This window comes from Saimiri boliviensis, chromosome 5, assembly GCF_048565385.1.
Source record: "Saimiri boliviensis isolate mSaiBol1 chromosome 5, mSaiBol1.pri, whole genome shotgun sequence".
NCBI classification, from domain to species: domain Eukaryota; kingdom Metazoa; phylum Chordata; class Mammalia; order Primates; family Cebidae; genus Saimiri; species Saimiri boliviensis.
Window position 1 is genome coordinate 59,979,855 of NC_133453.1, and position 17,716 is coordinate 59,997,570.

At 38.5% G+C, this 17,716-nt stretch overlaps 1 protein-coding gene across 2 annotated transcripts in view; it reads left to right on the forward strand.

Moving 5' to 3' along the window:
• The first annotated feature begins 2,319 nt into the window (after positions 1–2,319).
• The window catches only part of CWC22 (CWC22 spliceosome associated protein homolog), a 59,890-nt gene continuing 44,493 nt past the window's right edge, over positions 2,320–17,716 (forward strand). The window contains exons 1-2 of one of the 2 annotated variants that reach the window (XM_039470104.2): positions 2,320–2,530; positions 14,799–14,937. In XM_039470104.2, coding sequence (XP_039326038.1) covers positions 14,911–14,937 — 27 coding nt within the window. In that variant the 5' untranslated portion in view covers positions 2,320–2,530; positions 14,799–14,910. Of the gene's footprint in view, positions 2,531–2,705; positions 2,796–14,798; positions 14,938–17,716 lie in introns of those variants that run through there. The other variant, XM_074399394.1, reaches the window with a different exon arrangement.

Sequence of the window (17,716 nt, forward strand, 5' to 3'; positions counted from 1 at the left end):
AATCCACATGGTGTAATGGATGCACTGTGACAGGCACAGAGATACGCTGCTCAGATACCTCTTTAGGAAAGGACTTACTTGTAGCCTAGCTGCAAGAAATGTGGTTAGATGATAGCCTTTAACTGTTCACATCTTCACGTCTACCTTGGGTTTTCAGTTGAGGCAACAGTCCTCTTAAGGTGGCTCTAGCCAATGACTGAAAATAACTGGTACAAGGGTCTAGACATTTCATCCCAATGCAGGCCTCTTCATCTTTATTATGGAGCTACCCTGCCCAATACTATTTCCTCCCTTTTCCTTTCACCTTTTTCATTCATAATTCTTTCTCAGTGTCTGCTTCCTGAAGGACCCAACTGACAAATCTATTATTTTCCAGCTCCATCTAGTTCTCTGCTCAGTCTTTTCTAGTTCTGTCAATCATTGTAGAGGTAGTGTATTCCTCAGCGTTCCCTAGAGGGACAGAACTAATAATATATACGCCGGGCGCAGTGGCTCAAGCCTGTAATCCCAGCACTTTGGGAGGCCAAGGCGGGCGGATCACAAGGTCAAGAGATCGAGACCATCGTGGTCAACATGATGAAACCCCGCCTCTACTCAAAAATACAAAAAAAAAAAATTAGCTGGGCATGGTGGTGTGTGCCTGTAATCCCAGCTACTCAGGAGGCTGAGGCAGGAGAATTGCCTGAACCCAGGAGGCGGAGGTTGCGGTGAGCCGAGATCGCGCCATTGCACTCCAGCCTGGGTAACAAGAGCGAAACTCTGTCTCAGAAAAAAAAAAATATATATATATATATATATGTGTGTGTGTGTGTGTGTGTGTGTGTGTGTGTGTGTAAAGGGGAGTTTTTTAAGTATTAACTTACATGGTCACAAGGTCCCATAATAGGCTGTCTGCAAGCTTGAGGAGCTAGGAGAGTCAGTCTGAATCTCACAACTGAAGTCCAATGTTTGAGGGCAGGAAGCATCCAACATGGGAGAAAGATGTATGCTGGGAGGCTAGGCCAGTCTCGCCTTTTCACGTTTTTCTGCGTGCTTTACATTTGCTGGCAGCTGATTAGATTGTGCCCACTAGATTAAGGGTGGGTCTGTCTTTCCCAGTCCACTGACTCAAATGTTAATCTCCTCTGGCAATACCCTCACAGACACACCCAGGATCAATATTTTACATCCTTCAATCCAATCAATTTGAAATTCAGAATTAACTATCACAGGTAGTATTGTGGATTTTTAAATATATGAATACAAATGTTCATGTCCAGATACATCTCCTGTGCTTTGTATTGGTGTACCAAAATGCACCATGAACAATGGCCAAATATCTTAAATATGAAATAAAATAGATAACACTATTGTATACCAGCAGTTATCTTAAATGCATTATGTGAATCAACTAATTCAATTCTAAAAACTACTGCATGGGTGGGTTCTATTAGAATTTCCATTTAACAAATCAGGAAACGGGCACAGAATGTGAAGTTACTTGCCCCAGTGATCCATAAATAATCAAAGAACTCATGACTCAAACATAAGTGATCCAACTGCAGTGTTTTTATTCTTAATCATCACACTCTGCCTCCAGAAAGGAGTGGAAGCACAGCACTCTAAAATTGTAATAGAGAAGTGTGTGGAAAAACCAGGCCTGGTTTACGAAAGGTTTGAAAATATAAAGATATTCTTGTTTTAGGAAGAGAGTTTCCAAAAGAGCAATTAGTTGAACTTTTAGGTTTTGTTGCCAGCGAAAAGTGAAGTTTAAAGAAACAGGTTGTTCAAAGCCCAAGTTCTGCACTCTGTACAAACTGCTACTTCCCACTCAGCCAGGCAATCTCCTTACTCTCAGGTCATACCAGTTGGTACCATAACCTAAAAGAGAGGCAACATCGTCTCTACAGCATGTTTTTCCTCATTATTTTACTCTATTTATGATCTAATATTCTCCCATTCTCTTGGTCTGGACGTCTTGGAATTAGACATGTAACATTTGGTAACATTTTTGCTTATTAGGCTCTTGGTCAACCTCTATTATAAAGTCTCAGGAAAATCTCTTAATATTTTCAAGGAAAAGTGACAAGTGACTGATTTTTAAAAAATTTCCCCTAAATGCAGAGAAATACTTCTAGATTAAAGTAAATTCGGCTAGACTCTAAACACTATTAGGTTGCCAGTGAGCACTTTGGATGTTACCTGTGGGCGCCCATCTGTATGAACTACAATTCCCATCTTACACCGCGCCCTTCCATGCTAAACTACAATTCCGCTTTCGTCATTTCCGTCAACACAGGCGCTGGATTTCGGACTTTGTAGTTCATGTCAACTTCTCTTTTTTGTCGCCATTTTGATAAGATAGTGTGCCTGGATCGACCACTTTGACTCCGGTATTATGATGTGGTATTTGAAATAAATTAAAAGGATAACGTGTCAAGCCAGTTAAGCGTCAAGCTTTTACTTCACTATCCGCATTCTTCCTACTGTCGGTGGTCGGGAAAAGGAAGTGACGTACATCCGGTGTAATGGCGGCGCGGTGGAGCTCTAGGTAATTATCCAAACTCCGTGGAGTCCCCGCAGGCAGCGAACCGGAGCGAGGGTGGCGGGTCGCTGGATCGGGTGGGAAGTGAAAGAGGCCCAGGAGTGGGTGCGGGCCCTCTGGTACGGCTGTGAGCGGCGTGGCTGTCTTCCCGCCCGTCCCTGGCCCGCGAGGGGCGTGTGAGAGCGGCTGCGGCCGAGGCGCCGGAGCCGGTGGGGAGGGAATGGGCTGTGTCAACTCACTCACTGCCTGCGCCGACCCGCCGACCTTTCTGGTGAGGTTCTTGGAGCTATCTGAAATCCCGCGCCAATCCTGGTGTGCTCTTGTTTCGTGTGCAGTGTGTTTTGTACTTAGAGCCTCTGGAGTCATTTGGGCTTACGAAAGCCCCTTTATTAGTGCCCAGATCCCCGCGCCAAGAGAGTCGGATTAATGAGTTGATTAAAAGTTGAAGTGCTTGCACTCTCGTGCCTTTTCCGGCGTTACATCCTTTTGACTATTTGTGTGAAATTTCATTAGTGGTTTCTTCTTCATTTATTTGCCCTGTAAATACTGATAAGTTCTAGTGTCTAGTTTCGAAGACCCTTCATTTCTCCTGTGTCCTGTTCATCTATCTGTCATCCTTTACCCATCTCTAGTGAGGTAATAGCTGCCAGACTTGGCTTTCCAGGCTCCACCTCTCGAACGAGCTCTGGGTCCTACAGTGCAGCATTATATAATGGAAATATAATAGTTAATTTCACTGAGTTTAACTGCAGAAACCGCGGTACCTATTTCTCCTTAATCTTCGCAATTCTTTTGAGGTAAGTGGAGAAGGCAGGATTTGGAGAAGGGCTGTTAGATGCAAGAATTAGCTAAGAGTTTCCTTTGCATTTTTAGGTGTGCAGAGACTCGAAATAGATAAGCAAACTTGGTCCTCAGCAGATCAGTTAACCTAACTCTTACCTGTATTTAGGATTGCTTGGAAATTCGGGAGTTAACATAAATTATCCTACTATGGAAGGGCAGATTTAAAAATCGCATTAAAAGTGTGGTTTTGACCAGGAGAAGCATTGTAACAGGCAATATCAGTAGTAGGAGGAAACTCACTTGTGTTGGTCCTGGGTGATGGATTAATAGACCAAATATTTCAATTTTATTCGGCAGTTATTAGGTCTGTCACGTGGAGCAAGTTATCTAAAGTCTTTAGTGTCAGCTTCATCATCTGAAAACAATCCAATGAGGCAGGTATTGTATTATTACCTCATCTGTAGGTAATGACCTGCCTCATTGGATTGTCTTTTTTGGAGTTTAAAGAAAACTAATGCTGATGAGGCACCTAGCACAGTGCCTGATATACTGTTTTAGCTTTATGTTATTTTAAATTTCTACGATGATACAGTTGATGAGTTCTCTCTGTGCCTCCATTCTTGTTCTCTGGTTCTGAATGTTGCCTTTCCACCTTTAAGTGTCCTTCCAGTTTTAAGTGTCCATGTCACTTTTATGGAGTCTTTCCAAACTCAGTTGACTGCGGCTCTGAGACTGTCTTAGTTATAAGCTAAAGGCCAAGAACTTTGATCTAATATCCTGGTCTCGTGCTTCCAAAAATGTGGTCTCCTGAATCAACAGCCTCATCTCCTTGAAGCTTGTTAGCAATGTAAATTTCTGTGCTTCACCCCAGTTCTGTTGAATCAGAAACGTGGAAATGGAGGCCCAATGATTTTATTTTTGTTTGTTTTTCCAAGGCATTCCAGTGATTCTCATGTCAGTTAGTTTGAGAACTTGTCATCTAGCCCATCCTTTAGGGACATACTATGGTTCGTCCTTCCCCTGCCCTCAGAATCAGGTTTGATGCCCTCCTTGCTCCAAAGTACTTGATCCGTGGCCAGCTAGTATTTATTATTATGACACCACATCCTTCCCTGCTTTGGATAGGTTATCTTCACTCACTTTTTGGAGTTCTGACACTTCCTAGACTACTTAATTGTTTTTTCTGAGCTAGCTTTCTTAGCTCTGTTAGCTTTCCCAGCTGCTGAATTTGTAGAATTTAATGCTCCCGGTGGGGCGCGATGGCTCACACCTGTATTCCCAGCACTTTGGGAGGCTGAGGAGGGTGGATCACTTGAGATCAGGAGTTAGAGACCAGCATGGTCGACATGGTGAAACTCTGTCTCTACTAAAAATACCAAAAAAAAAAAAAAATTAGCTTGTGGCTGGGCGCGGTGGCTCACGCCTGTAATCCCAGCACTTTGGGAGGCCGAGGTGGGTGGATCACGAGGTCAATAGATCAAGACCATCCTGGTCAACATGGTGAAACCCCGTCTCTACTAAAAATACAAAAAATTAGCTGGGCATGGTGGCACGTGCCTGTAATCCCAGCTACTTGGGAGGCTGAGGCAGGAGAATTGCCTGAACCCAGGAGGCGGAGGTTGCGGTGAGCTGAGATTGCGCCATTGCACTCCAGCCTGGGTAACAAGAGCGAAACTCTGTCTCAAAAAAAAAATAAAAATAAAAAAATTAGCTTGTAGCCTCAGCTACTCGGCAGGCTGAGGCGCAAGAATCACAAGAACCCTGGAGGTGGCGATTGCAGTGAGCTGACATTGCTCCACTGCCCTGTAGCTTAGAGGACAAAATGAGACTCTGTCTCAAGAAAAAAAAAAGAAGTTAGCTTTCGTTCCAGTGCTTGTACATTGTTGAGAGACTTACAGTGGCTTGTACCTGAGACCGCCCAAAAGACAACACAGTGACACACTTTATATTTCATATGCCCGTGCCTTAACTTGAATAATATTTTCAATTTATTGTCCACCTGCATTTAGATGGAATTTTGTACTACCTGTCATATCCCTAACTTGGTCATCGTTTGTTCATGGTGCCTGGAGCTAGTCCAAGAAACAAGTGGCTATTGGTAATATATCTGATCCCACTGATAACTTTGAAGGCTTCCTTGTTGAATTTCCCTGCTTTTCTGATTATCTGAGCATGGGAGAGTGGTGGAACAATAAAGCCACAGAGCATAGTAGTTTTAGCAAATTCCCAGACTTACGCTTTTTCTCAGTATATACATTCCCAAGTGGACATTGGAAGAGACATTTGAATGCCTATAACAAAGTGCAAACTTTAAGCATGGATTAAAGCAAGCCTTTACTGTATGTAGTCAAGTTAGTAAGTCTTTCTCAGTGAACAGATACCAAAAATGGGGTATGGGCTGCCTTGGCCTTGGGACATAATAACTTCTGGAGAATGGGTTAGCTGGTGGGAAGGAGGAACTCAGTGGTGACTCTGTCTCTCAGTCTAGCTTATAAATGGGTGGAGCTAGACAGAGTTCAGCCCTTCCACCTGAAAAGTTGCCTTGTGAGTCCTTCCTGAAATAGTTGGTCAGAATAGCTTTATTTTAGACCTGGCTACAGGAGCCTCTGTAGTAGAATGCAATGCTTGCGTGTCTAGGGGCTAAATTTCTCTATGGAGGCCAACACCTCCAAGTTTTCTTTAAACCAGAATGTGGTCTACTAAGTAGCTTTCTAATTAAATAATCAGAAAGGTGACTTTCAAAGCTGTGCCATGAAAATTGGCAGAATGTATTCGCCCATATACTTAATTAGGCAAGCTGAGGAGCAGATTTGGGGTGGGAGAGAGTGGTTTGAATGTATAATGAAGGCATATGGCATATTCAGTAATTAGGCTTGATTTTGTAAGTTGAAACAACTGCGCCTTCAGGGTTGGATTTCCTCTTGCAGTGCCTGCAAAGGGACTAGTATTTTTTTCATCTCACTCAATGAAGAAGTGTTTTCAAGCTACTCCACAGGTTAACATGGAATGAAGAACTAATAGGGGCTGGCATCTGATAGTGCTGTCTTGATGCACTAAGACTTGGAAATCTTAGTATTTCCAAGAAGTAGGAGTTAAAAGGTGAGATAAGGCTGCTGTTGTATTCCTTGATGAGCAAGTTGACAAAATGGCGTTATAGGGAGTTCTTTGTAGGAAAAAAAAAATAGGAGTAATCAGCAGAAATATACACTCCTCATTTTTTTATTTAATTTTAGAGTTGGAACTTACTAAGTAGCAGACACTGTCCTAGGTTCTGGATATGTAGCAGTGACCAAGAACCTTGAAGATCCAGTGTACTCATACAGAGCCTTTCATAGTTGAGCTTAATGAGTCTTGCATCTTCCTTATTCATATACACTCTAGAATCCCCAAATTCTCTGTCCCTGAGTCTCTACGCATGCATATCTGTCATTTCCTGAATGACCTCTTTCCCCTTTCTATATGGATAATTTATACTTGTCTTTCAAGACTCAGCTTTAAGACCTACTTCTTCCTGTGTCCCAAACCCTCTTTTCCAGTTATACTTTGTTTATAACATTGTTGTAGGACTTAGACATTTTTAGACATTTCTTCTTTACCCTAGGACAGAGTCCTCAGTGCTTTGTGTGCTGTGTAATTATGTATCTCCTGACTATACATAGGCACTGCCTTAAGTAAAGACCACAATCATACTTTGTTTCTCTTAGTTTCATACTTTCTTATTTTCTCTGTAAGCACTTTTATTTTTTCTTCTTTTACTATTTTTTTGGGGGATGGGATCTCATTGTGTTGCCGAGATGCTGGGACTATAGGCCCGTGCCACTGCAACCAACTTTTCTCAGTCACTGAATATAACTATTAACTATGACTCTAGCCGCATCACTTTTTTGGTCCTGTTTTCCTGTACAAAATTCTTCAATTGTTGTAACCTCACAGAAGTAGACTCTTGTGCACAAATACAAACCTCAAAAAGTGAAGGAAGCTTTCAGTGAGTGATTAAAAACACAAGAGCTATTTTTACCATAGGCATATATTAAGTAGAGTGTTGAGGGTTACGGTACAGGTTTGAAATTTAAGATTTTGTTTTATAATTGTTGTCATTAAAATGGATATCATTGGATTCATTAAAACATCTTTTTTTTTTTTTTTTCACCCCTCTGTCTTACTGTCTTAAAGCATCTCAAAATTTGGGCCTGTCTACTCTCCACACAGAGTTGCAGATCAGTCAAATGCTTTTATGTTACTTATCTTTTACAAAAAACAATGTCAGAACTACCTGCACAACTTCTAGCCCTGTGCTTGAACCTGGGAATCTAGTCATTCAAATGATTGTAAGTCAGAGAGCAAACCTGGCATATGCAGTGACTAGGAAGCAAAACAGGGAGTACACCTCTGCAGCTCTTTACTTGTAATTCTTGGAGCCAGAGTATTTTGACTTCAGAGTCTTGTAGATTTTAGAAAAATGCAGCGCCTGTACTGCATATTAAGTAATCCCCCATTTGGGGCCTGGAGCAGCATCCTCTCATCAAACACTAATATTTCTGCATTGTGTCAAGTCACATTCAGTGTCAAGTCAGTACATTTTGCTTTCAACTGAGTTGCCACATGCTTAAGAAAAATCTTTGTATTTTCAGAGCTTTTCAGATTTTAGAATTGCAGATAAAGGATTGTCAACCTGTACTGGTGACTTTTCTAGGAAGAGACAGGAGTATTTTGACCCTTTTATTTTCTTGAAATTGTGATTCAATGTTGACATCAAATTTTGTATTTTTTGGCCTTATTTTATGTGGTATGTCATGGAGCACATTTTTGACTAATATGTAAATATTTTTGAAAAATAAAAAAATAGCAAGAAATGATTTTCCTAAACCAAGAAATTTTCCTTCAGTACAGATACGGAAAGTACATAGCAATCTTGTTTTATATTGCTCAAGAGTGAAGCCAATCTGTTACTTCTGTTTGTTGCCTGAGAAGGAAAATCCATTCCTTGGGGGCTTGGCTCTTGTTGGGGGATTTTCTGAGAATCCTATTATCTCCCTCCTATTATATTTTGACATTCAGAATAATTTAAAGACAGTTTTTATTTTTTATTATGTAATATTGCCACTTAGGTTTTGGGTTTTATATATTTTTTAAAAAAATTTGAACTCTGTTATAATGTTTTAAATTCACCAAACCTGTTGTTACTATTTAGAAGCCAGAGGAGCCAACTAAAGGAAATTCACTATTGATCCCCTCCTTTCGCAATTTTTTGATAGTATGCTTTAGCAAGTTCCTCTAACTTGGTCTGAGAACACCGAAGTGACAATGGTATAAGTGTTTTGCTACTGTAGTCATGTGGGAAGCGGTGCATTTCAGCCATTAGTTGAATATTTTCTCATTTTCTTAAATTTTCAGATAATGGCAGAATTCACAATTTTATAGCTTCTAGTTAACAGTCTGAAGTACTTCTTATAAATGTTGCTAAATAGTTTGCTTTCTAATGCCTGATGAAACAGAGAGAAAAAACTCTCAGTTTTTTAATAGTGCTCTCATGAGTACTATCTCTACTATTGGAAAATAATCTCCTTCTTCAGGAGAGCAGGTATGGTTTTGTTGAGTTGCTTTCTTGTGAGAAGGGGAAGGAAATTTAATAATTCACCATAAAATTCACATAGTGATGCTTACAAGAGCAGAGAGAGCTATAAACTCTAGATAAATCGCTCTCATTTCAGGAATTTCCAATTACTCTGAGTATTAGCATGCATATGTTGAACTCAGAATTTCAGAGAGGCATATTCTGTGTAAATCTGGTCAATGACAATACCCTGTTCATTTTTTTTTGTTAGAACTATGATAGTCTATTTTACAATGTTGTCATTTTCACACTTACATTTAGAGACATGGAAATGTAACAGATTGTACTTTATTGCCAGAAATTATTAGCTGGTGAAGGGTGAAGGGGAAAGATGATACCAATCAGAAAGAAAACTCATTAAATTTAAATATGTAAGGTAATTTGAAATAAGATGCACAGAAATTGCTAGTTTTAAAATGTGTAAGTAGGTTGGGAAGAGGGACTGGGTTTAAGACCCCAGGGGATGAGCAAAGGAAAATGCCAAATCTTGTGCAATAGAGTCAAGTGATTTTTTTTTTTTTTTTTTTTTTTTTTTTTTTTGCTCATAGTATACCTAGTCACAATGACTTCTAGGTATGCTAATTAAATAAAGGAGTCCTTAAATTACTATGACTGAAAAGAAGTAGTTCTTTGTTCTGTTAAATCACAGTCTTTGCTGTCTGGAACTTTGAACAAATAGATCAATTTAGGCTAGGATAATTTTCTGGATAGTAGAGTCTGTACTTGTTTACATTTTATAATGTACCATTTTGACTTCAATTCATTAGTGTTGGTGTTTTCATTGGGACATGATATATGGCTTTGGCATTAGATAAACCTGACTTTGAATTTTAGCTTCTGCCATTTACTGGGTATAATTCACTTGGACAGATTGCTTGAATGTGCTGTACTTTAGTTGTCCCATTGAAAAACATGGCTAAAAAAATCACCAGAGCAGGGTAATTATGAAGATTGAATAAGATTGTGTAAGTGATTATAAATTGTGCCCATAATTTCTGAGGTTTAAAAAGCATTTCTTACCTGTGAATTATTAAGAATTAATATATTTGGAATTTCTGTGTCCCTTTCCAACTGATTTACGACTAAGTTCTTCACTGTAAAGTAGGTAGGCTGTGGGGTCTCCATATTCTGGCTAAGTGACTCATGATTTGAGAACAAATTAAGAACCAAAGTTTCTTATGTAGAATTGAAAAGGTGAGGAGACTCAGGGAAAAGTTGGATTTTAGAATTACCTTGGGAATACTTTGAGAAAACAAGTATGCACAGGTCTTTTCCTTACACTTTCTCCCCATTTTCTGATTGAGTAAGTCAGAGGTGGGCCCCAATATACATACAAGTAATTCTCCTCTCATGCATGTGTCCATGATTCAGGTTGTTTTTAATATAGCGATATCAAACTGTAGTTATACACTGTTAAGTAGTGATTTAAAACTGACATGTAGGGAAAAAGCCCAACCTGTCACCTTGTTTGAGTGGCTTAGTGTTTTCCTTATTATAGATTTGCTTCTATACTTCATGTGAATAGGAGATTTCGTTAGGGTAGTTCGTTGTTGCCTGTCCAGTGCCTAGAAAGATGCTGGGCAAATAATAGAGGTGCTGTATTATTTGTTGGGGAACAAATGTATGCATACATAATACTGGGTTTAAAGGTAATAAAGGATATATTAGAAATGATAAATGGTTGTGCTAGTAGAGGTAGGGAAAAAAATACCAATTATCTTTGATCAAAAGTAAGTCAAGTTTTGAATTGTATGGCTCTCTATACCTTTATAGCCATAAAAGCAGGACCTTTGCAAAGAGTCATACAATTTGGTTTCAACAGAGTCCTCTTGTTGAATCCAGCTAAGGGTTATCCCTATAGGGATCTCATCCTGAGGTGAGAGAGGGGTAGCCTCTGTTTAAATATTTTTAAAAATTCTATTTTAATTTGTAGGCTTTTACACTATATTTTGTACTTTTTTTTTTTTTTTTTTTTTTTGTCATTACTCTAGGGAACAGTATATATATCCTTAACTTGTCATGGACTACTTAGAGTCAATATTGTATCACCTCACAAAAGATGTAGAAACCTTGCATAGTGTAGCTCCATTTTGACTGCTAATTCCATACATATATATATATGTGTGTGTGTGTGTGTGTGTGTGTATATATATATATATATATGCACTCCAGCTACATATATTATAATCCCTCAAGACATATTGTTTGCTGTAAGAGTCCTATGTATTTTAGATAAATTAAAATAAAACAGAGTCTTTTGTATTTCCGGAGAAAGGTGTCATTTCCAGTATTATTTATTTCTTTCTGAAAAAGTTTCCATCTCGTATCATTTCCCTTTAGCTTGAAGAACTTATTTTAGCATTTATTTCTGTTTTGCTTTTGTAGTGCAGGTCTGCTGGTGATAAATTATCTTAATTTCTCTTGTTTTGTTTGTTTAATCAGTAAATGTCTTCCTTTTTTCTTCCTTTAAAGATTGTTTTTGCTGGAATTATGGGTTAGCTGGTTTTTATCTTTTAACGCTTTTAAAAATTGTTTCACCATTTTCCAGTCTATAGTTTCTTTTTCAAGTATATATATATATATATATATATATATATAAATTATGTAAATAAATTTATATATACAAATTAAAAAAATTTATATATTTATATATATATAATTTACCATCCTTACCTTGTTTAAGTGTACAATTCAGTGGTAATAAACACGTTTGTGTTCCTTTTTTTCCTTCATCCTCCACATCCCACTCCTGTTTCTGGCCTCTGATAACCGCCAGTCTACTTTATCTTCGTGAATCCACTTATTTAGCTTCTTGCATATGGGTGAGAACATGATCTATTTAGTTTCTGATGAGAAGTCAGCAGTAGCCTGAATTGTTATTTTCTGTTTATAATATGCTGTTTTTTTCTTTTGCTGCTTTCAGGATTTTTCTCTTTATCTTTGGCTTTCATTAGTTTTATTGTTAACCATTAATCATTCTACTGTTAAGCATATTCAGTGAATTTTTTATTTCATATATTTTTTCGTTTTAGAATTTCTGTTTGGTTCTATTTTATCATTTCTCTAGGCTGAAATTGCCCAGGCATATTTTCCTTTGCATTTTTCCATATGTTTTAAAAACCATGCTTTAAAAATCTTATATGCTAATTCTAGGATCTGGGTCATCTCAGCATTAATCTGTTTTGATTGTGTTTTCCCTTAAGATTGAACCACAATTTTTAAATGTTGTTTTTAATTGTCTCCTGGATGTTGTTATTTTGAGGTTACAGAGACTTCGGTTCCCTTACGTTCCTCTAAGGCGTGGTGACTTTTTAGGCAATTAACTTGGTTGGACTTAAATTGCAAACTCTTGTCTCTTGAGCAGCAGTTCAAGTCTTAGTTCAGTTGTTGGCAGGAATCTGTCTTGTACATGTGTTGGTTCAGAGGTAGTTAGAGATGTGGGAACAATTTATATCCAGCGTATGTGGCTTCCCATCACTCACTCTCTTCCCTCCTGGATTCCCCCTCAGTTTCGAGCAACTGTGGTTGCCTCAGACTCTGTCTTCCTGTTCTTCAAATGGCTGCAGCTTTTCATCAGTTTTAGCCACCCTTGCATAGTACAGACTGCAGCTTGCCCTCAGAATAAAGCTGTATTAAATGGAATAAGGTTGCTCCTTTCTCCAGGACATCTACTCTCCTTAGTCTGTTTTTGTTGATTTTCCAGTGCCTTCACGTGGTTATTGTGTGTTTTGTCAGGAGTTTATGGTTGTTGTCTGTGAAAGGATTGGGTTCAGTAGGAACTTCCTAGCCATTTCAGAAGTGGAAGTTCAGTTACCCCTTTAAAAAGGTGCCTCACGGACTACCCAGTGGCACTGGGAACCAAAACACCCTTGTTGTTTAAGTTTTTACAGGAAAATAATGTAATTATTGTATGTATGAAACTTTCTAGTCTCTAACCTCTCTTTCCCCTTTGAAACACATTTATTATTTGACTTTGGAAAATATAGAGTTACTAAGATAGTAACTCTTGTGTAATATCAGAATAGACTGTTTTAAGGTAGAGGGGCATGCCTCTCCTCTCTGCTACTGTCAGAGTCTGATTTTATGAAATGTTTTACACAACTTATTCTGGATTTTCTCAATTATTTATCTAAGGCAGGCGTCCCCAAACTATGGCCCGCGGGCTGCATGCGGCCCCCTGAGGCCATTTATCCGGCCCCCAGCCACACTTCAGGAAGGGGCACCTCTTTCATTGGTGGTCAGTGAGAGGAGCACAGTATGTGGCGGCCCTCCAGCGGTCTGAGGGACAGTGAACTGGCCCCCTGTGTAAAAAGTTTGGAGACGCCTGATCTAAGGTATAGCATCCAGTAGGAAAAGTTACTCTGAAACTGAGTTCAAACAGTAATATCATAGTTTCATAGTTGTAGGCTTAAGGTCCTAGATAGACTGGTCTGTTATATGGCATCAGGCTTAGGACCAGAGTAATCTTTAAAAATATATATAAAGGAAAGATCTGGGGAGAATTTGCCAGCTAAAAACAAAGCTGAGCTTTCCAAACTACTGCAATAATAATTGAAGAAAGAGCTTGTTAATCAGCATATTATGTAAAGTTACACACATTTGTCTACTTAACTGTAGGCTTCATACATAAGCAGTGATGTGCTTTAGATTGTAGTTACATTTTATAGATTGGTAAGTTTGCCTTTACTAACCTTGACACCATGCCAACCGTTGTAATAGAAACATTACTTGACTTAGTCATTTGTATACATCCCTGTCTGCCTCAAATGATAGCAGCTCTGTATCACTTTGTAATGTGAAGACTATTTCAATATGTGTTCTAGTGAGAGGAATACTTAACAGGGTGTCCTTATGATAGGTTTCTAGTTGTAAGTCTAACTGGTATTATAATTTAGTTATTATAATTGGAATAGCTTATTTGGCTTTCAGTATTCTCTTTAAAAAGAAGGAATTGAACCAGATTATCTGTTATACCCTTTCTAACACTGAAATTAGTTTTGTTTTCTAGTTGTATTCAGTTATTTTGGTACTAAGTACATTACTTTCTCTGCAGTCTCTATGTCTTTTGATCCTTTTATTTTTTTTTCTATTTTATTTTTGAGATTTTATTGCCTTAAACTATAAACCATAGAGATGTGTACTTCCAATAAAATACTCAAATGGAAGTTCTTTGTGAACGTAAGTATCAATTTACCGTCTTGCAGAAATTACTAAAATTTACTTAGGAGAATATTAAAAGACAACTAAAGATTTTAGGTTTAATGCTGATCACTAGGTTTATTCTGAGCCAGATACTTAGTTCTCATATGTGTATATATCTGAAGCCTTGTGCCATTAATAGATCACATTGAAACATAATTCTTGCAGTTTAGCACCTTAAATTTCTATGTGGATTATATTTATTTCTTAATGATCATTATTGCAAGGATGTAGGGCATTTCATTCTTAGTCTAGATAGAAACATTGGATTTTTGTACTGGGTTTATGTAGTTTCTCTTCTATCATTGTTTTCTCAATTTTTTAAAAATAATATCCTAATACTGTCTTATGATGTAGGTGTATATCTCCCTCACTGTGAGAACATTTTTAATAAAAAAGTTATAAGACATCTCTTTTTAAATTAACTTTTGTTCCTCTTAGTCAGAATATAACCTTCTGCTTGCTCTCTCATTCATGGATTTTTTTTTCTACTAGTATATGTTAGGTATACATTATTATGTGTAACTACTTAAGGATTTTTAAAATTTTTATTTAGTTATTATATTTGTTTATGGATTAAGAAAAATAAGGGGGTTAAATGTCCATTGTGTAGAAAAAATGTCATCATTTTACACATTTCATTGGTGTTAACAAAGCTTTCTTTGGTATATTTTATAGGTGATATTTGCAGACAGAAAAAGTAAACTGTCAAAGAATTCAGAGCATTGAGTACTTGTTATTTGGACCAGTTGGAGGAGTCTTTGATTTATTGGACCAACCTGCAACAGAAATGAAAAGTAGTGTGGCACAGATAAAAGTAAGTGTTAGAAACTTAAAATAGAGGATGTAAGCTTATAGTCGATTACCTATTCTTTAAATATAAATGCATTTACGTAATTAGGACAGTAGAGCCAGACAGTAGAGTGGCACTTAGGTTGGTGCAAAAGTAATTACAGTTTTTGCAATTTTAAAAACCGCAATTACTTTTGCACCAACCTCATACATCCAACTTAAACAATTTTAAATGTAGATTCTTAGCTATATGGAAGCAATAGTGTGCAAGAGGGCAGTTGAGAGAACATACAGGGGTGTGTGTGTGTGTGTGTGTGTGTGTGTGTACACACACGTCCATACATGCATCAGTGCCTGCATAAATCATGTGAGTGATCAAACACTGCAGGGAAATTTCTGCCTATCTGTTTACAATGTGAGCCTTTTGTTGCATATTTCTTATGAATAGATGGGCTCTTTATTCTTTGCTGTACTTTAGATAGTGTATGTTCATTTATTCAGCAAACGCATATTGAGTTCTAATGATTGTTCTAAGAACTTTGAACAAAATAGTGAATAAAACAAATCCTTGTTTTCATGGAGTTTACATTATCGTCGTTGTGGGGAGGAGACTAAATTATAAACCTGATAAGTAAGTTATATAGTATGGTAGAATGTTAAGTAGTAGACTTGTGCTATGGAGAAAAGAAACAGAATTAGGGTAGTTGGGTTCAACATTGAGGGGTTGCAGTTTTTAATAGAGGGGGTTAGTAGGGCCCATTGAAAAGATACCCATTTGAGCAGAGACTTGAAGACGTGAGAGTTAACTATGCCGATATCTGGGAAAGAGTGTGCTTAGCAGGAACAGCAAGTGCCAAGGCAAAGAATCTAGAGTGAGTGGGGCAGGTAGCAGAAGGGGAGGATTATAGGAGGTGAGGTCAGGGCAGTAACAGGGAACAGTAATTCCATCTGCTTTCAAAATTGTTTTGCCTGTGAGTGAACTTGGCAGGTGAGCAAACTACTCAACTTCCTTTTCTTTTCAACTGCATGGATTTACAACCAAGCCATCGCTTTTTGGGCCATGGAGTCAGTAAAGGGGGAACTGTATTTTTATTTGATTATAACTGTAGGCACTCCTCCCTTCCTCTCCTCTGCCAGCTGTGTACCCCTAAAGTTCCTTCTTTAAAGAGAAGCAGTGGATTGCAAGCTCCTTGACAGTAGGCCCTGTGGTAGGTGCTTATTAAGCTGAACTGATAAACTTGTAGAGTAAGGCAGCCTCTGCTGCCATCTTTTCCAGCCTCTGTCAAGTGTGAGAAGACCCTCACCCACCTCTCTGCTAGGTGGACATCCAGCCTCTGCTTGGTGTGTATCTCTTTTGGCATGGGACTCACAGTTTATTAAGGTAGTTCATCTGTTAGTAACTCTTGTATATTTTGTTCTTAAATCAGCCCTTTTGGGACTTGTACTTACTGGTCCATTGTTACTTAAACAGTTAATTTGTTGAAGACCCAGTAGCAGGCAGATTCTGTGTTAGGAGCTGGGGACATAATAAAAGAAAGGAGACCTTGTGCAGAACTGTCTCTTGACAGAGCCGTGTTAGACAAGAGCGCTCAGATCTTTAGATGAAGGCCTTTTACTCAAAGGGAGAAATGTATAGCCTTTCTCAGAATCCTTTTCCATTTCCTCTTAGCCTCTGTTTCTCCACACTTCCCTCATGTGGTCCTGATGGGTCTCCTGTGGCACTTTCCCCCCTAGCCTGGGAGTGCGTGACTTCATTTAGCATGCCCTTCACACTCAGTGGCTTGGCTTTCCCAGCCAACTCTCTTTGGTCTGCTTCCATTTCTCCTTTCCGTTAGCCACAACAAGTCCACTAGCTGGGTTGATGCTCATTCTTACTTTAGGTGACACTCAGCTCTTTCCTTGATGTTCCGAGGAACTGTTAGGTTCATAACGCTTCAACTGAGAATCCCCTGTTTTTCCCTTGAACTTTATGGTAGCTTCCTTAGCGAGATCCCTACCTCTTCCAGCCCTTCCTCCCACCTTCTTTTAAAGTCTAGTGGATCCTGAAAGCCTCTGGATTCAGGCTCCTTGTTTCTCTTGTCTCCTCATACTGCTGTCTCTATGTTGTTGTAGACTATGAGTGATTGCATGATATCATCATATTTGTTTTGCTTCATGAACAGTTTAGAAAAATTTTAAAGGTAATTCTGACTGTATAGTATTTTCAGCTACTGCACTGACTTAGAATCTAAAGTCTGTGATAAAAGAAATAGGGAAATTCGGGTTCTTAATATTTGAATCATACCCGAAAGTAATTTTTAACTTGTGAAATTCTGTTCATCTACCAAAGCCAAATTCAAGTCCCCGTTTTCCCACTTTCATTCTTTGGCACCCTGTGCCACAGTGATTATTTCCTACTCAAGATCTCCTGTTAGCACTTACTACGTGTGCCAGTCATTTGTTACTTGATCATATTTACGAAATCTTTCTTATTCACGACTTCAATATTTTTGGTCTCTTCCTCTTGCTCACAACAGATGTTGCGGAGACGTGTTAAAAATCATTAGCACAGAATTGAGGCCTTCTCCTTAATGTAATCAGAATAATTTCTTTGCCTTGTAAAGAGAAAGGAGGTCATACAGTTTAATGTTCTCTGTCTTCTCCCCTGTATTCTCCCCTCCTCCCCTTCTTCCTCCTCCTCTTTTTTCTCTCTCTCTTTCTCTCCCTCTCTCACTCTCTTGTGCTTTCTCTCTCTCATTCTTGGGAACTTTCAGTCTAATGTGTTTAATTGTGGAAATCTTTGTAAGCCTCTCCTACAAGATCAT